Below are 18,402 nucleotides of genomic sequence, written 5' to 3'. Positions count from 1 at the left end.
CTTATCCGCACTCGGCCCCATTCCGAACCACCAAGCAGCATCCCAACCAACATCCCATCCGTAAGGCAGGCCCTGCGCGTGGCTGTCAGCGAAAGTCGACTCGACTCGACTCGACTCTAGTGCTTGGGCTTGTCCCGACTACTCCACCCCCGCGGGCACCTCATCGCACCGCATCCATCGCGTTACCTCGGACTCGGACTCGTAGCCCCATTGTGGGTGCAGCCCCTCAGCTCAACGATACACCAGAAACTCCGTGACCGAGTCGAGTCGTCCGTCCTGAGGCGCTACACAACTGGGGCGGCCTCTTAGGGGCCTCCTCCACCTCGCGCGCGCTCCTTCCGCCGTGGCCTCCCCCATCCCGCCCCCCCCCCCGGCTCCTCCTCCTCCACCTCCTCCTCCCCCATCGACCCGGACCTCCCTTCCCCACTCTATTGCCCAGCCGCTATATCTCTGTCGTATCTACACCTTTGTCGTTCGGCAACCCAATGGGAGATCAATCGCCATTCCCACCGAGAGGTGCGTCACTACATCAGGGCCCTCGAAAACAACAACGAGATCGCACCATTGCCGCTGCCGCCGAACCCACTACCACCACTACTATCTCTACTACAAGCCCGGAACGAAGACGACGGAATGAAGCACCTGCGCAGCGCGAACGCGCATGGCCGCGAGCAAAGGGCGCTCCGGCAGCGATAAACGTTTCGGGGACCCAATACCGTGCGGATCGAGGGCAGCAGTTTACAGTCGGGAATGTCAGTAACGGACTAATATATCTGAGGTATGGTTACCTAATATAGACGGACATCTATTTGCCGGTTGCTCGGGCACGTATTCCGCACCGATGGATTGTCGATGCACACCGCTATCCACTCGCACCTACAGACATGATCGGACGAGATGGAACATTCTGACATCGCGTTTTTGGCTAGGCCCGTAATAAGACCTGCGCATGAGCTTCAGCAGCAGCACCAGCATAACTTTGCGTCGCTGCCCACGACACCCCCGAATTCCGCCGAGGAAATCGAGGAGCGCCGGAGAGAGCGGGCCATGGTCGGGTTGCCACAGCATGCCTACGACGAATCTTGTCAAGCTTCTCCCCCCAGGACGCCCACTGCTAGTTTGAACCCCGCGGTCGAGCGTAATAGGGAAAATAATCCATACATAAAGTCCTCCCCGCCGGTAGCGCCTACCCGTCACCAGCGGTCACGTTCGTACAGCACCGTGGACGAGCGCTTCCATCCTAATGGAGGCTCGGCTGGTCCTACACTTCAGATATTGATAGATCAGTGCGACGGGCCTGCACCCGAGGGTGTCCGGCCGCGAACCGCTGGACATCAGAACGCATTCCATTCTTTAGAAGTACAGATACCGCACTATAATCTTGGTTCTCCGCGATTCTCACCCGGCGGTACGCCATTTCTTTACGGTTCCTCGAGTCTCCACCTCCCATCGACGATCGGAGAAATGGGATCGTCCCGTGCAACGTCTCAGCACATAGACGGACGTTGGCTTTGGCCGAGTGTCGATCCAAGATCGCTCTCACCCGCCTTCTCCTCCCGTGATGGCAATTCGCCGATGGCCACATCATTTTCATATGGGGGAATGCACAGAATGAGTTCTCTGCCATCGATACCACAGGCACTGTCACCATCTCCTCTGGTGCCCTCGTCGGCCATGAACACTTTCCCGCCAATTCCCTCTCCGCCTATTCCTTCGACGCATGCCCCCGCCGATATCAACCCTGAGATCTACGACAGACTTTCGTTTCCACCGGGTTCTGAAGATCAAGCGATAGTCAGATACGATGCACGGCAGGAGATCAGCGCAGCCATACCGGCAAGAATAATAGCCCAAATTACGTCCGCAGCCTTCGTCGACTACCACCTACTGTCAGACTTCTTCCTCACTTACCGCCTATTCATGAATGCTCGCGATTTGGCCGCCCATCTTGTAGCGCGGCTGCGATGGGCGATAGATAGAGGCGATGATACAGGGAAGGTCGTCCGGGTGCGGACGTTCGTCGCCATTCGGCACTGGCTTTTGAATTACTTTGCAGACGATTTTGTGCCGTCTCTTGTTTTCCGCCAGGAGTTCGTCAAGATACTGAACGACCTCACGCATGCTGTCCGAGCCAACGGCAATGCTTCTGATCTAAAAATCATCGGCGAACTGAAGAAATGTTGGAGGAGGACGTGTGCACTCTATTGGGATAACATGGACAACCCTGACGCCAACGTTGACGAGGACATAAAACCTGGTGGACCACCGGGGACGAGGGAGGAAACATTACAACGACCGCAGTCCACCATGCTCAGGGTATCGCAACTTACAACTCCTCCACCAAGGCTGGATATCGTGCAACCCGATAACAGCTCTGGTACAGAATCTTTCATTCGAGATGTTATCCAGCGCCGTGCTGCAACGATGATAGAAAAGAGAGACGGCAGCAAAACAGGAAACAACTCCACGCTGCAGTCTCGGACCCGTTCCACGGTTCACTCGAAATCGAGTGCTTCAGCACCGATTTCACCGAGCCAGCCGGAGGTGAGGAAAGCATCCTCCTCCAACAATCTGTCAACGAAGCATAAACTACCTGGTGGGCCTCACAAACGTTCGGGATCATTCTCTGATGCACTTCGGGATCATCGATATCCTCTACCGTTGCCAAACTCGATAGCAAAGTCGACTCACCTCCTTATGGCTCTCCCGTATGCCGGATCTCTCGTCAGAGGAAATCGCTTCCCGCCCACTCCAGCATTTGTGGAAGTTATCGCCCCTTCGACTCCTGTCAATGAGTTTGCAAGCTTCAACTTTGATCTACCGGCGAGCAGCTCCAGTGGCAGCGCGGCAATCCGCCCGATGAGACCGTCAGAGAAACATCTGACCATTCCGAATAAAGCCACCAATGCTCCCGGGATGAAGAGGTTATTCGGGAGCGTGCGCAAAGCTTTGGGAGGTAAATCGACTTCGCAGCTTTCAGTCAGCCGGGGCGATAAGTCTGCAGCTGTCTCAAACGAGCACATATCTAGGTCATCGTCAACACGCTCGCACATGAGCGCAATCGAAACCCTAGCAGCAAACGCATCAAGGCTCGGGATGGGAACGTCTGGTGATGGTAAAGTGGCCAGAGTTGACCTTCTGGGAGCCGGTGCTGTGGATGCATTCCAGAGAGCGATGATGGCAGCAGAAAACACCCAGGGACGGCACGAAAGTAGCGCCGCGGTTACATCGGGGGACGAAGCGTCGCGAGACGGCGACCTCTCCAGTCTCAGGGGGATGGATGGCGCGGTGGATGGCAGCAAAACAGATCTGTTGGCCGAAGTAGGAAGTAATATCAGCGAAATCGGGGACAATGATGAGGATCCGCGACATTCATTCGCAAGCCAAATAGACCGCAAGGACTTTTTGGACTCGCCGTCAACTATTAGCGCTTCGCCACGCAACCCGTCTCCTCAAAACAGACCGACAAGCTTGCTTGGTGGAATGTCCTTTCTGGCGGATGAGTCGGAGCCTGATGGCTCAAGCCAGAATTCCATCGTACAACCGCTCGTGGTGGAGAGGAAAGAGGCAACACCTTCCCCGGCGCCTACGATGGAAACCCGGTCGTTATTGGTGCGGCGCAGCAAATCGTTCTCGTTCGAAAGAACTCCGTCTCCGTATATGCGGCATATCGGAAATATTGACGAAAACTCTTCGTTCATCCATCGTACAGGTGTGGATGTTCGGTCTTTGCATTCTGCGCGGTCCTTCTCGATCAACCGGGTCAATTCCATGCTGAGCCAGTTCAGCACACCCATGGATAATATCTCAGAATTCAATGAGTTTCGATCGTTTGCGAGAGATAATGAGGATATCCTTCCTGCCCGTGGCTTGCTGCGACGGCGGCCTGGCGGGAATTTGCGGGCGGCAGCTCATGTTGGCGATCTCGACCAGCCCAGACCCATGTCCACCGGATCAATCGCTACAGCTCCATTTTCCCTCGAAGAAGACCTGCGCGCGGAACTCCAGTCGCGGCCTCGACAGAGAGCCTTCTCGCCTGCAACCTGTTCTTCGGAAGTCTCCGGACCTCATCCCATTGCTGTTGGGGTTGTCTCACTCGGTGCTATGGGCAAAAATGGCGGTGCGACTTGTCCGCAGGAACCGACAGTCGACGAGTCTGCAGAGGAAGCGGTGGGTCCGGGCGAGGCACCTGTTGCCGACGCCAGAGCATCTTTCGAGGCCGGAGTTCAGATGTTGCGCGAGCTACCAGATGATGAGGATGACGATGGAGGCTTGGAGGTGGCCCTGGCCAAACTTGAAGGAACTTACCAACGCAAGCGGAGTGGTGACACTTCGCCGACGTTCAACTTCCGTATGAGCATGGCAAGATTGGGAAGCAGGGAGATGGATTCGTCATTGGTTGTGGTCAGTGAACCTGGATACGACGGCGTGGACGACGACGATGAGGACGAGGAGGATGATGAGGACGAGGATGATGGTTATGATGGCCCCGAACACAACAGACGATTGAGGAGAAGGCATAAACAGGTCTTGGATCAACACCCCTTGGAAACTCCGCCGATGATTGATGGGAATACTTCGAGTAATCGGAGCGATCTTGTACGTGAAGAATCCGAGGATTCGATCCGAATTCTGGAGAGAGGCCTTTCCATCAATGCATTCGGTGGAGGTAAGTTCGGTGGCAGTAGGGCCGGGGATCGTGGGATGGACCTCAGCCATGTGGATTCCAAGTTGGAAACCCACCTGGAATCCCCATATCCGGGCAATGATGATGATGACGATGATGACGATGACGATAATGCAAGCCAACTGTCGTCGGAACTATCGTTCGGAATGGTTCAGCAGGGTTCCGCAAACGGCACGTATCCTTCGGCCACTCCAGGGACAATCATACAAGAGTTGGGAATACCATCCCACCCGCTCCGACATCCTCCCTCCCCGCCTTTAACATTGGAGCAAGCTCTTTCGTTGCCCAACAGGACTTCTGGTGATTCGTTCCGGACTCCCAGACACACTCCACGGTCTGCGCCTGGTAATATCGACGTATCGCCGCATAGCCAGAGTACAAGACAAACAGAGACACCAAGGCGGAGCCGTGAAAGTGCAATCCTTGAGCCGACAGCAATACATCTGCCGTTCATACTGGCCTACGATTCGGAGCTCCTTGCAAAACAGTTCACCCTGATCGAGAAAGATGCGTTATTGGAGATCGATTGGAAGGAGCTCGTGGAGTTGAGCTGGAGCCAGGCGGATACCGATGTCAAAGATTGGGTCGAGCTTCTAAATTCGAGGGACATCAAAGGCGTCGAGGTGGTGATCGCACGCTTCAATCTGGTAATTATGCCCGTAATTCAGAGCGTACTGCCGATTCGGTGTGCTAACAATTGCGCGATAGATGTGCAGATGGGCTCGCTCGGAAGTCGTCATGACAAAATCCATCGACGAGAGGGCCAGGACGATCGTAAAACTGATACACATTGCCGCGCACGCCCGACAGATGTACAACTACGCAACGATGTATCAGATCACGATCGCGCTTCTCACCGCCGACATCGCACGGCTGCGTAAAACGTGGCAGCTAGTCAGTGCGGCCGAGATGCACACGTTCAGGGAACTAGAAGCTCTCGTTCAGCCCGTCAGGAACTTCCACAATCTCCGGGTTGAAATGGAAAAGGTCACTGGAGAATCCGGATGTATTCCGTTTGTTGGTATGCATCATCCAGCTCAGCTCAGCCTAGCTTTGACGGAATAACTAACTAATGACTCCCCAGGCCTTTTCACGCACGATCTCATCCTCAACGCACAACGGCCACCACTAATCCACTTCGCAGTACCAAACATGCAGCCGCTAGTAAACTTTGAGCGCCACCGCATGACGGCCGCGATCGTCAAGCGCCTACTGCGCTTGATCGAGGCCAGCCATAAATACTCATTCGTGGCCGTTGACGGTGTCTGCGAGCGGTGCCTGTGGATCTCGGCGCTCGATGACGACGAGATCCGGGGTCTGAGCAAGGGCATCGAATTGGTATCATGAGTTGTTTTTTTTTGTTGATTTTGGCATGGCGTCGATTTTGGCTGCTGCTGTTAGGCATGAGTTTAATGTCCCCCCCTTCCCCCTTTTCTCCGCGCCTCCTTCTCCGAACCATCATTCTTTCTTTCTTTCTTGTTCTGCTCTACTCGACTACTCTAGACACTTTGGCCTTTGGCGTGGGGGATATGTACTTCTTCTTCTGCTTGTTTCTTTCTTCTTCTTCTTCTTTGGGATGTTTTTTCGTTTTTTTCAGCGATTTTGGGAGGCGTTTTGGGAGGCGTGTGCGGATGAATGGATGGATGGATGGATGGATGGATGGGGGTGTGCGATCGGATCAGATCGTAGGGAGACGTGGGGGGCGGGGCGGCGGGGGCGGCGGGGGCTTTGTTTCGTTGCTTTCTTGTCTTTTTCTTGTCCATAAATCGGTCTTTTATTAAAGCTTTAGTTACTACTTCTTGCCTTACTTTTACTTGGCTTTCCTGCCCTGCCCTTTCCTGCCCTGCCCTTTCTTGCCCCTTTCGTTTCGTTTCGTTTCTCTCTGTGTCTATGTTTGTGCTGTTGTTGTTGTTGTCTGATACCCCATTCGTGTTTTGGAGAGATGGAGGGGAGGGGGGGAGAGGGGAGGGGATGGAGAGAGACTTTAATGATGGATGGATGGATGGATGGATGGATGGATGGTTTTGGCTGGCATTGGGATAGTTAGGACACTCGAGATGTGTACCATGCCACGATGGAATGGAGAGGATGCTTTGAGGACTTGTGGCAATGGATAACGTCAAGATTCAATAGAGAGTAGCCATTCTGAGTACGCAACGGAATGGTAGTCAACCATGCCTCCTCATTTACCTATTCCACTCACATACTTCTTCCCTGATACATCATACATACTCCACAGATCGCCGCTCCCTCCCTCCCTCGCCCAAACACACCCCATTCCTAACAAGCCCTCCCCTCCACCATCTGCCTCCACCCGTCCTCCCAGAACCCCCATCTAAAATCCACATCCACACCCTCTCCAGCGCCCCCCTTCAAAAAATTCTTCTCAACAATGACCCGCGCCACATTAGTGGTGACATAGTCCGCAGCGACGATTCCCAACGGCCTTCCGCCGCCCCCGTCCCAGCCGTGACGTAACCACTCGTACAGCGTCTTGTACACATACCGGCTCGTCTGCGCCGGCGTGCAGCACAGCAGCCCCGAGCCCGAGAGGTGGTTGATCGTTAGCGGCGGCGGGGGCTGCGGCTGCGGCTGGAGCGGCGGGGGCAAAGGGGGCGGGGGCGGCGGGTGCTGGTGCTTGTGCTTTGGCGGCTTTTTGGGTTTTGTGGGTTTTGCGGGCTCCGGGGGCTGGACGTGGACGCGGACGATGACGCGGGTAACCCCGTCTTCCGGCGGCGGCGGCGGCGGCGGCGGGGGTGGATCATGCAGTGGCCACACGGTCTCCAAGAAGAACTTCTTGATGGCGGCGACCTTCTTGCTGAGGAAGCTGCGGAACTTGAGGTCCCACAGGTCCTGGATCTGCACTTGCTCCCGGTCGTGCCAGTTGATGGCGCCCCACGGCTCCTCGCCGTTAGGGAAATCCTGTACGAACACGACTTTCCCCCGCGTCTCGCCGAGCGTCGGCACCCACAGCTCTGTCCCCTCCCCCTCCTCCCCCTCGCCGCTGCCGCTGCGGCTAGGTGGGGGGAAGTACACCCGCCTTTGGAACCACTCCGCCGTGCTCACGTCGCCGTAGGCGTACGCCATCGCCGTGTCCAGGAAGCTGCGGGTATTGCGGAAGCGGCTCTGAAGGCAGTAGTGGCAGTTATTGCAGGCGGCGCGGACGATGAGGGTCTCCTTTGCGCCGGGGCCCGAGAAGAACTCCTCGATTATGTGCAGCACGCTCGGCAGGTCGAAGTGCAAGTATACCGCCCCGTGGTGCAGCACGAAGCGGTCTTTGTGGTGCTGCAGGCGCAGGTCCAGGTACCGGATCCCGGAGAGAAGCTGGGTGGAGAGGGGGAGGGTTTGGGTTTGTGATGTGAATGGTAGAGAGTGGCGGGGTGGTTTTGGGTATGACATCGTGTCGTGGGTCCCGGGGATGGAGAGGTGCGAGAGTGGGGTGTTGTCTGGTAGCAGTGACTGCCAGCGCGAGAGGTCGATGGCGGGGACTGCGGGCTTTGTGCTGTTTGTATGGTGGAAGGGCTGGAGGGATGCTATGGAAGGGGCGGTGGTGAACGGGAGGAGGAGGAGGAGGAGGAGACGTATTTGCATGGTGATTTGGTGTATTTTCTAGTAGTGATGTTATGTTGATGATTGTCTAATATTGCTACCTGTCTCCAAAGGTTCGATTTCGGTTTCGATATCCCCCGCGAAAAAAATTGGTAGGCCAGATTATATAGACGCTCCGGCCAGATTTTTAAGAGTGTACCGGAAGCCAAAATGTACGGCTTTTGTCGTCCAAGCACGGCCAGACCAGAGCTTAACTCTGTGGATGGATATCCTCTAATTCCACCAGAAGCTAACACTAAAGCTTGTCTCCAAGCTCCGGACATAATGCCACCAGCCAGCGGGAACAAACAGCAGCTCGCCCTCCCTGAAAACGCAGTCCACGTACCTGGCTTGTTTGAACACCTCGCTCTCCTCTTCCGTCAACTCACTTCCGCCTCCCTCCTCCTCGACCTCAGCACGACTCGTATTACCCATATCCACGCCTCCCTCCTCGACGCCACGCGGAAACACCCTCGGCGTCTCCTCTGGCGGATACAGCCTGACATACTTGCTGCCAACGACCTGCGCGAGGACGTTCGCGTACGGGTCGGTATGCAAGGGACTGACCGTTCCCCTGGGGCCGAGCCAAGCATTAATCACAGGCTCACCCAACATCTCCGTAGCCTTAACATTCCCGGGGGGGTCCCCTGGGTCCGCATAGCAGTAATCGGGGATAACGATATCATTCCGCAGCCTCGGGATCTGGTTAAACAGCGTGTGCTGCGCGAGGTACCCGATCTCCGTTGCGCCCTCGGTCATGTACGTCTCCAGGAACTCGCGGAACGGCACGATCTTCTGTCCCCACCCGGCGTCGGTATATGCGCGCCCCACCTCGACGGGGACTAGGCGCCGCCCCCCGTGCGTCAGCGACAGCAGGTACGCTGGCGAGCTCCACGGCCGCGCACCCAGCGCCGGCCACTGCGAAAGCGCCCCGCAAATGATCACCGGCGTGTTGAGGACGTCCATGTGCTCCTGGAACTCGTCCAGCGAAAGCTCGCCGCACTGCCGTATCGGGTGCGCAACGTGCGCTGCGTCCACGACGCGATCCCACACCACCTCCGCCGCCCCCGCATCCGCGCCCCCGCCCCCATCCCCACGCTGCTCCCCCACCGCCCCCTCCAGCGCGAGCAACATCCCCTCCGCAACCTCCCTCCTCCCCTCCCCCGGCGCACCCGCCATGATCAGCGCCATGTCAAGCACTTCCACCGCGTCCAGCGCCCCCAGCGCCCCATCCCCGCCCTCCCCGCAGCTGCGCAGAATCATCATAGCAGCCTTGACAATGCTCGCATCGGTGAACAGCTGCCGCCAGTACTCGGGCACAGCCGAGAACGGGTACGCGTGCAGCTTTGTCCGCGCTAGGCGCAGGAGGTCGTCGCAGCGCTTTTGTAGCAAAGGGGAGGAGGCGGCGGCGGAGGAGAAGGATGCGGAGATGCAGGATTGGGCGAGGGTCGAGAGGAGGTGCTGGATGGGGTGGTGGGAGGTGGAGGAGGGCTGGAGGGGGGTGGAAGATAGCTGGTGGGGGGTGGGGGATGGCTGGAGGGATGTGTGGACCATGCTGGCGCCTGTGAGTGCGGCGTGAGCGAGGGGGGATGGATTGGCCATGGCTGGCTGGGGGTGGACCATTGGTGACGGGAGGTGGTTGATTAACTAGGGAGCTCGAGGTTTATATCCACATACATGGTAACTACAGACGACGGCGGCAGGACGCGCTTAGTTCGCTAAATACCGTATTTAGTGGGCGGGAGGTGCCTAGTGGGATTGCTATGCTACTTACGGCGAGTACAGGTCTGCCTCGCGCCGCCTTGTGCTACAATCGATGACTTCTTATCTCCTTCGGTTCCGGCCTCCACGTAAGAATTACGATTGACGTGCACAGAATGAGTAGAGGAATCACAGCAAGAGGGAGGGTGTGGTACTATGAAACGGACTCGCCTGCGGAGTCCGGACGGTCCATTTTGTGCTACATAATGGCCTAACTAATAACAATTCCCCCATTGTTACATGACGCAAAAGGTACGAGTGAATACTTGACACAATGCATCCTTCTTCTATCGAAACTATACCATAGTCATTAGATCATACAGTAAAGAAACCCATACGCCATAGATCATTCCGTCGTCTGTCGTCTGTCGTCTGTCGATGTTTCCCCCTCCTCGCCCAATTTGTTCCGCCGACCATCCCACTCCATCCCATCCCTCATTCATAAACAACCCTCATCCTCCCCCCACCTCCACCTCCCAGTATCTCCGCCACCCCCCTCCCACTCCTAACCGCCTCCTCCACACGCCTATACTGTGCCTCCAGTATCTCGGGATACCTCTGCACACACCTCCTCCAGTCCTCGTCTACATCCCTCTGCACCACCGTCCTCGCCATAGCGCGTCGCTGCGCCGTCACCGCCGCAAAGTCCGCATGGATCTGCGATTGTGCGCGCGTCGTGACGTATCGTCTAGTTACACATTGCGTCAGTATTGATTGAGGGGACAGAGGGGGATGGGGGGACAGAGGGGGGCAGAGGGGAGGGGGAAATACCGGATATCGTCCCACACCCCCGACAGCACCTTCGCCTCCGCCTCCTCGACCGCAACGATCAGGGAGCTGAGCTCGCAGGCGCACGCGTGCTTTGCGGGCGAGTCGCAGACGGAGCAGTTGGGTAAGCGCTCGGCGGGGGGTGCGGGTGCATACTGCTGCTGCTGGTGCTGGTGGTGGTGAGGGGAGGAGTGGTGGGGCGAGGAGTGCGAGTGCGAGTGCGAGGAGTGGTAGCTGGGCTGCGGCGGCGAGTAGTAGCTCTGCGGAGGAGAGTAGTAGGCGCTCTCGGATGAGGACACGGTCGAGCTCCGGTGCCGCCGGTGCTGCGAGAGTCGTTGCGGAGGCGAGTGGTACGAGGATGTGTAGGAAGACGGCGGCATGGTGAATACCTGGGTAGGTAGGTATCTGGGTATCTATTGGGAGTGGGGGAGGCGTGGGGGGAAGGTGGGATATGGGGGAGGTTTCTACGGTGCGGTCGGTGCCGTGCCGTGCGGGAGGAAGCCCAGATAAATGGGATGATTTTTGGGTGTGCTCTACTTGCGTACTTGGGTACTCTACAGATTGGTGGATCGAGAGCGCCTTACAAGATACCTGCGTGCGCGCTCCGCAAATCATCTGCAAGTCCTCTCCGCTAGTTGGACTGTTAGAGGAGCCGTGTCGTGTCGTGTCTGCAGTGTGCAGGCATAGTTAACCACTCGTGTCAGCCGCTCGTGGGTGGGATGGAGGGAACTGGCATGCTCATTGCTTGCTTGCTGAGGCGGAGCTGCAGTCACTCACTCCACTGGGTATAATTCTACTCTACTCTAGACGGTTATTAATGCGAGCTTTTGTTCCATGGGATGGGATGGGACTCGGGAGGGGGTGGGGTTTCTTCTCTGGGCTTGCCTGACCAATCATGACGGTGAATGGGTTGATGAATGGATTGAGATCCATCCCGAACTCTTGTGCTGGAAGAATGGAAGAATGGAAGGAAGGAAGTCTTTGCCCCTCCTCCCCTCGACACTCCTCACTCACTCGAGAATCGAACCTCAACTTAACCCAACCCGAGTTCCAACACGGCGCGGCGGGGCGGCGGGGCGGCGGGGCTGTGAACAACTAGGCGGCAATGCTCCAGAACCCAGCCAGCTAGCAACCCCGGTACCGAGCCGAATGATTGGAAGCTTCTCTCTTCTCCTCGCTTGCCTACATAAAGCACCACCAGTCTCTGGCGGGCTGGGCTGCGCATGCGGCTACCAATCACCCTACCAACCTACCAACCACAACCCACCAACCTACCAACAGCCATTGGATCTGTTTCTGTGCGAGGGAGGGAATGGAAGACTCATCGACTCATCGACGCACTACCCATACTCCGTGAGGCGCGGAGAATGCAGCCTTAGGCGGAGGCGATTGAGTTTTTTGGCCGGTCCGTGGATCGCATTGGATGGATTTGTGCCTCTGCCGAGAATCTAAGATCCAAGACCCCGGCGGGCCTGTGGGCCCGCGGTGCGGTCACTGGTGCGAGCACCATTCAGCCTCCGGTGTCGACTTCAGCTAGGTAAGTAGAGGCACGGGATGGATGGCCGCGCTCGTGCTCTAGGTGGAATGGCAAGAGAGAGAAAGAGAGAAAGAGGAAGATGCGGATTGGCTACGTACCCGGGTAGTTGGCGTCTGCCACGATGAATCACAGCCATAGATAGGAAGATGCGGATTGGCCACTATAGTCGGTGCCTGACACGATGAATCACAACCACCATAGGGCGTGGATGGAATGGGCGACGTGGACTGGACTGTGCACACATGCCCGGCGGCGAAGACAAAGAGTCCAGTCATAGTTACCGGCTCAAACGAAGTTACAAAGAAGTTCACAGCGACGGCAGGAAGGGAGGCACGATAGACGATGGGTATGGACTGCAGCCTGTGGGGCGGCTAGGTAGGCAGGTAGGCAGGTTGCCGCACGGAAATCACGATCACAATCACAGTCAAGACGAACACGGGAATGGGAGAAGCTTGAGACTTGAGGCTTGAGCTGACGATGGAAGACAAGGCGGACATCTGGTTGGTATGCATATGCGTCGTCCGTCGGTGGTGGGGTGGACAGAGAACATCCTATGAGGCTGCATTCCTGCAGAACATGATGGGGAAGAAGGCTGTAATAAGGACTGTGCGTATGTATTTATTCGGACAGAAAATACATCCCCGTGTATCGCATCGTATCTGTAACAGAAAACAGATGCAATGTATCGTATCGTATTGCGTACGTGCTTCGCAAGGAAGACCTTCATATACTACCCAGTACAGCCATTTCGCACCAGATATTTCCGTCAGCGGAAAGTCACCCCCCTCCCAAACTAATAACCAGAAACTTTTAGCAGGAAGCAGAAGAACAAATAGAAGTATTCCATTCAAAGGGAAAGCACCAATCCCGACCAATACCGGCCAGTAGAGAGGGCTCATGGAAGCATAAGCAAGGGAGCTCTCTCACTCTCTCACCCCCGCCCATCACCGATAACGCCAAACCCCTTTCGCGCCCCCAAGCCCTCAAGCCTCCAAGCTATCCCTAACACACTTGCGAACCCTCTTCTTGAACGCGGCGGGATCGTCGCGCCACTGCTTAGCCGCCTCAATGTTGGCCGGGCTCTCGTCGTTCGGGCTGCTCAGCATGCTGATGACCGAGATGAGGATCGTCTCCGGCGTGTGCACGGGTAGCCACCTCTCAGAGGCGCTCTCATAGCCGTACTCGTCGTCCTTCGGCGGGTGCAGGATCGAGATGCATACGTTTCCGTCGGGGTAGACTGCTCGCTGTCAGTCCTCACCCACTTCATATTCGTTGGGGGGCGTACTATTAGGGTGCCAAATATCGCTCTCGAAGCGCATCTTGGGGGGTGCGTGCGGGTAGTCAGTGGGAAACGACAGCCTGGCGCGGAAGAACCCGCCGCCGTAGAATTTGCAGTCGTCGGAGATCATGAGCATCACGTCCCACTCGTAGATGTTGTCGTGCACCAGCCCGCACGAAATGTTGCTGAGGTCTTTATCGTTCTGCATCAGTTTCAGCTGGCGCTGCAGCAGGGCGGCGGAGGGGCGGGTCGCCATGTTGGTTGCGGTTGGTTTATTGCGGTTATCGTGCGTGGTGAGAGCTGCTGCGGAAGGTTGTGGAGTGCGTGGTTTGGAGGGGAGGTAAGAGAGATCAGAGCTGCTGGGGATAGTAGGTGAGGGGCGTCATACAAACTGCGCTAGTTGTGGGGGAAGCACGTGATGGCGGCAGTTGCCGAACTTCCCAGAATTGGGTTCGACAGATTCCAAGCTCTACTGCTCCAGCCTCCAAACGGCCGGATCAAAGCATTGTCAAAGAAAACCCTCGGATTACCCTAGCCTACCTATTCTACCTTGTATGGCGAGAGTCTTTGTTGGAGCTTGGAAAGAACCCGCCGCCTTTCCACCATTAACACTGCCAGATCATGGCCTTAAGTTCCAGCAACGAACGCACACCTGAATAGAGTTAACGAGGGTAGTTGTCCCCAAGGTTTCCAGATCTATTTTCGCTCCTCGCCAAAACCTCAAGTAACGTACCTACTCGCGAGTTCCCAAAACACGGGATCGGATCGGGAGTCCTGGAATCGTCGATGACCAAGCTCAAGATCCGTAGCATCAATTCCACATCCTGCAGACACACGAGGCGTGCAAGCCCTCACTAGGCCTAGAATAGTTGTGGCGTGTCAAACCAACCGAGTAAGTGACAATGAAGATACCCAACTCTAGGTACGTCCATTGTCCACCCCCCGACTCTAACTACATCCAAACTCCAACTCACCATTGAGTCTTTGAAACCCCTCACCATCAACCACCGCCACGGCTTCCAAGTTCTAACTCCCAATCAACCCTGCTCCAGGCCTATTAGCTATCGGCCGCTCACGTGCTATCCACGTGCCAAAGCTTAGTTACGTCGGATCCACCCCATGCTATGATAGACGGATTTGCCGCGATGACTCGTCTTGCGACTCGCGCCATGGAGGTACATGGTCAAGATTCGAGATTTTCCCTCAACGGCAAGTTGAAACTCGCTCTTCCGCTTAATTTTGACAAGACACGCTACCTGCAGCTCATACCGGGCCCTGCTACTCTACTTTAATATGTACCTACTAAATCGTTTCATGGGTATTCAGACAGCCACCCTGCTAATGCCATCCAGCCTGTCTGAATACCCAGCCATGAAATCATCTGGGTATTATATAGAGTACTGTGGTTAGTCTCCAGACACCACACCCGACATGCCCTGATCTTTCTGGGCTCTGGAGCTGCTGCCGCCGGCCGGTACGGGACCGACCGCGCGCTACTCTACTCTAATACGCCTTTGACTAGGGTCTACGTACGTCGTAAACAAACTTCTCTACCGGAGGCCGGCCGATAAGGATAGGAGGATCTTGGGGTATAACTACATATCTTAACCAGCCAATCGCAAATAAGAACGAGCGAGCGAGACAGCATGCTGGAGCCTAGAGGAGGTTCTCAAACGGACGATGAACTTTTGAATGGGGCTGTAGGTAGGTAGCAGACTCCGGCGGCACTGCAATACCCTATGTACTATTGTCCGTACAGGCATCAGGGGAACTCAGTGTTGCCCATGATAATGTACCTCCCTGGATCCTAAATTGACTAGTTGTGGCTGATAGGATTGCTTCATACCTCGAATGCCAACTACCTAGGTAAAGGCCTCTATATGGACACTGGAACACTTGGGACGACCTGGAGTATAATATTCGCCAGTACCCTCCCTAATCATTTGGCATTGCCATCAGGACTACCTAATTCCCCCTTTTCATACCATCAGAAAAGAAAATAAAATAAAATGTAAATATACCGAACTCCAAGACCAAAATCCCACGAAACCGACGGCCGGCCAGAAACCGGTTCGATTCCAAGACTCCGTCGCTCTTCTACCGAGCAGAGCCCCCAGTGGGAGTGAATGACTGGTAGTGAAGGCTTTTGCATGTATATAGCACTGGTAACTGGATCCCTCCAGCTCTCGGTTGTGCACACCCACGCACGCGGTATCACTCGCTCGTGCCCCATGACGGTCAAGCACTGGCAATGATTCGGCAACCAACCAGCTCCCAATCCACCGGTCAACCTAGGTACGCAGTCGGAAACAGAGGACTCAGGATTGAGCGATGCTGATTCCTATCTCGACCTCATGCCACCAAACCTGGTGTGCTTTCTTCGCATGGAGCCTACCTAGTAATGGACCAAAAAACCTCGCCTCCTCGCATTGCAGCCAGGAAAGCGATGTTTTATAGAGGAAACCCGAAGGAAAAAAATCTTGACCGCGTAAGGGGCGTTATGTCAATCCGCTGTGCTCTTGCCACTGCTATGTGCTTGCTCTTTACTCTTGCCACTGCTGTTGTGCTATGCTCATGCCTGTGCTTGAAGAGAGAAGATGGGAGGGGAGGGGGGGGAGGGGCTTTTTATAGGTATCGCCGCCAGATGCCTTAGAAGTTGGAAAGTGGGTCTTGCCTTTTGATGGGTCGTTCTGCTAGCTAGTGAGCGTTTTTCTCGACCTTTGAGGCATAACCCTAGGGCTCCTTCTTCCACCGCCCATAACCTACTTACCTTTCTTCCTTCTCTTCCTCTTCCTCTTCCTCTTCCTCACTACCATCACCAACACCAACACCACTAGGTACTCTTCTTCCTATGTACAAAGAAAGGACCCATCCACCCAGCACCAGGCCGCCACTACCCCACTACCGGCGCGGATCGCAGATCGAAAAGAATCCCACCAACAATCGTCCATACGTCACATTTTGGTTTTTAATACCATGACTGTGACAACGTGGGCCGATGTAAACATGGGGACGTTTGCAGTGGGAACCTGGGGACCAACTGGACGACGCGGCGGATACTAATGAACCTAGGTACAGCAATCAGGGAATTTTGTGAGGAGGGAGTGCGGACGTAATGCAGGCTGCACGCACAGAAGATTGACAAACGGGATCACGTACCCGCGAATAGTTACGGCGGATTAACCACGCGGCGGATAGATACTGGACCAGCAGCAACCCGACTGGGTATCCGGAACTCTCGAAGATCAATGGACGTATATCAAAAAATTGCATCCTTCCACCACGCTTTGGTTTTTAATACTTTGGTTGTGCAGTGGTGGAGGCGACGAGCGTATGCAGACATTCCGGCATTCGGGGGGATCGTATGTAGTACCGGTATGTGGGATCGTAGATAGAAGCTCTTTGGCTACTGAATGTGGCTGGTCACAAACCGATCAGCTTGTGCCAGCAGTAACTTGAGACTTGTCAGATTACGGCGTCCGGGCTCCGGAGCACATGAAGTATCTCTCCTGGTGTCCGCTGTAAGGTGATGGTGAAGTTTCAACGAGCACTTTTCTGAAGGAGTCAAGGACTCGGTCATTCATGCGAAATGTATCCGGACTCCGGAGATTTTTTCTGTTGTCTGTCTAGTCTCGCCGGCGGGTCTGTCTCCCAACGGCAGACATATTCTGTATATATACCCTATAGAAGGGCACCGGCCCGGAGTAGAAGAAGAAGAAGCAAGCAACAAAATAGCTACGCCATCCTACCAATCCTCCTATCTACCAGGTAGGTATCTCAGTATCTTTGACAAAACTCATCCACCCGGGCCAACAATCGGGAAAGTCGTGTGGAACGGACTGTAGAATTTGGATTGCAATACCTACATCAAATCAATATCCCGAAGCCTGGTTACACGTACTTGGATTTATTTCGTATCGTTGTAGACCGGCGTAGGGTCGAAACTAAAGTCGATGAACCATCCCAACCAGCAAGTTTCGCCGTATGCTACCGGGGCGTTCGTTGGTGGTGGTGGCACTTGTGGGTAGTTAGTCCCTACCGTGCTTCAGCCTTCCATAGGGCCATAGGAATCTCTCGCGCTTTCGGCAGCTCATCGCTGGACTGTCGGAGCAGCTCGCACAAGGAGGATGAGGGTGCCCAAACAGCATGTGTATCATTGTGTATGTACATCCTCGAATCCTCTATCCTCACAACCCAACCCACAAGCCTCCCCCCGTCAACGACGGACGCATCCGTAGTCTCCATACGGTACGGTAGTCTCCCTCGCGCGCCATCCGGAGAGGTATTCCACAGCCGCGGTCAACCACCTAGTTACCCAGGCCCGATGATTGATCCCGTCTTCCGAGCCATCTCAGTGTCAGTCTCCAGACACCGGTTCGGATGGCCCATGGGAATACCGTAGGCGGATGTCGGAGAGTTCTCGAGGAAAGTGCCTGCATACTTCACACTTACGTGCAGCAAAGATGGTTTCTAGATGTGGTGGATAAACGCAGGATCGTCGGCGCCCAGAGTCTCCTCGCCACAAAGCTTTTGGTCCGTCTGGAGCACTGTATATACAGTTTCTGGACCGGTCCGTCCAAAGCCGCCGTACTGTACATATCGACAAGCAGCCGTAAACGCGAGATCTCCGTGACGCTGTAGATGCTTACTCCACATACTCATGTAATTCCACATGAGAAGATGAGGCCTCGGTCTCCGTCAAGTGCGCGCCCGAATGACCATTAAATACCATTACATACCATTACATACCAGTAGCCAAAAACCACTCGGCCATTGCCATTT

At 55.4% G+C, this 18,402-nt stretch overlaps 6 protein-coding genes across 6 annotated transcripts; 2 read left to right on the top strand and 4 right to left on the bottom strand.

Moving 5' to 3' along the window:
* The first annotated feature begins 767 nt into the window (after window positions 1–767).
* BZA05DRAFT_89863 (uncharacterized protein) lies at window positions 768–6,110 on the top strand. The gene is made up of 3 exons (XM_051488774.1): window positions 768–5,334; window positions 5,396–5,708; window positions 5,772–6,110. The coding sequence occupies exons 1-3, from the start codon at window positions 898–900 to the stop codon at window positions 6,032–6,034; spliced, it is 5,013 nt and encodes a 1,670-aa protein (XP_051337984.1). The 5' UTR covers window positions 768–897; the 3' UTR covers window positions 6,035–6,110.
* Window positions 6,111–6,717: 607 nt separating this feature from the next.
* BZA05DRAFT_89869 (PLC-like phosphodiesterase) lies at window positions 6,718–8,654 on the bottom strand. The gene is made up of 2 exons (XM_051488775.1): window positions 8,622–8,654; window positions 6,718–8,572 (listed from the first exon to the last, which is right to left on the bottom strand). Exon 2 carries the CDS (start codon window positions 8,276–8,278, stop codon window positions 6,968–6,970), a length of 1,311 nt encoding a protein of 436 aa, XP_051337983.1. The 5' UTR covers window positions 8,279–8,572; window positions 8,622–8,654; the 3' UTR covers window positions 6,718–6,967.
* Window positions 8,510–9,466, bottom strand: BZA05DRAFT_426306 (uncharacterized protein; the record flags this gene model as incomplete). The annotated part of the gene is made up of 1 exon (XM_051486004.1): window positions 8,510–9,466. One exon carries the CDS (start codon window positions 9,464–9,466, stop codon window positions 8,510–8,512), a length of 957 nt encoding a protein of 318 aa, XP_051337982.1.
* Window positions 9,467–10,471: 1,005 nt separating this feature from the next.
* On the bottom strand, window positions 10,472–11,184 carry BZA05DRAFT_446426 (uncharacterized protein; the record flags this gene model as incomplete). The annotated part of the gene is made up of 2 exons (XM_051487076.1): window positions 10,472–10,724; window positions 10,808–11,184. 2 exons carry the CDS (start codon window positions 11,182–11,184, stop codon window positions 10,472–10,474), a joined length of 630 nt encoding a protein of 209 aa, XP_051337981.1.
* Window positions 11,185–11,529: 345 nt separating this feature from the next.
* On the top strand, window positions 11,530–12,511 carry BZA05DRAFT_89833 (uncharacterized protein). The gene has a single exon (XM_051488773.1). The coding sequence runs from the start codon at window positions 11,639–11,641 to the stop codon at window positions 12,254–12,256; it is 618 nt and encodes a 205-aa protein (XP_051337980.1). The 5' UTR covers window positions 11,530–11,638; the 3' UTR covers window positions 12,257–12,511.
* Window positions 12,512–13,324: 813 nt separating this feature from the next.
* BZA05DRAFT_420033 (ubiquitin-conjugating enzyme/RWD-like protein) lies at window positions 13,325–13,876 on the bottom strand (the record flags this gene model as incomplete). The annotated part of the gene is made up of 2 exons (XM_051485625.1): window positions 13,325–13,578; window positions 13,627–13,876. The coding sequence occupies 2 exons, from the start codon at window positions 13,874–13,876 to the stop codon at window positions 13,325–13,327; spliced, it is 504 nt and encodes a 167-aa protein (XP_051337979.1).
* Window positions 13,877–18,402: the final 4,526 nt, after the last annotated feature.

The sequence above is a fragment of the Tricharina praecox genome (genome assembly GCF_024521635.1).
Source record: "Tricharina praecox strain CBS 144465 chromosome Unknown BZA05scaffold_18, whole genome shotgun sequence".
Lineage (NCBI taxonomy): Eukaryota > Fungi > Ascomycota > Pezizomycetes > Pezizales > Pyronemataceae > Tricharina > Tricharina praecox.
The sequence above is the reverse complement of the archived record's forward strand: the minus strand, read 5'-3'. Positions and strand labels throughout refer to the sequence as shown.

Bases quoted from the DNA above. Each gene is read 5' to 3' on its own strand.
- BZA05DRAFT_89863 (XM_051488774.1), top strand. From the start codon at position 898: ATGGAACATTCTGACATCGCGTTTTTGGCTAGGCCCGTAATAAGACCT. The intron at 5,335-5,395 runs GTAATTATGCCC...ATTGCGCGATAG, and splicing joins TGATCGCACGCTTCAATCTG to ATGTGCAGATGGGCTCGCTC. The intron at 5,709-5,771 runs GTATGCATCATC...ATGACTCCCCAG, and splicing joins CGGATGTATTCCGTTTGTTG to GCCTTTTCACGCACGATCTC.
- BZA05DRAFT_89869 (XM_051488775.1), bottom strand. From the start codon at position 8,278: ATGCAAATACGTCTCCTCCTCCTCCTCCTCCTCCCGTTCACCACCGCC.
- BZA05DRAFT_89833 (XM_051488773.1), top strand. From the start codon at position 11,639: ATGGGATGGGATGGGACTCGGGAGGGGGTGGGGTTTCTTCTCTGGGCT.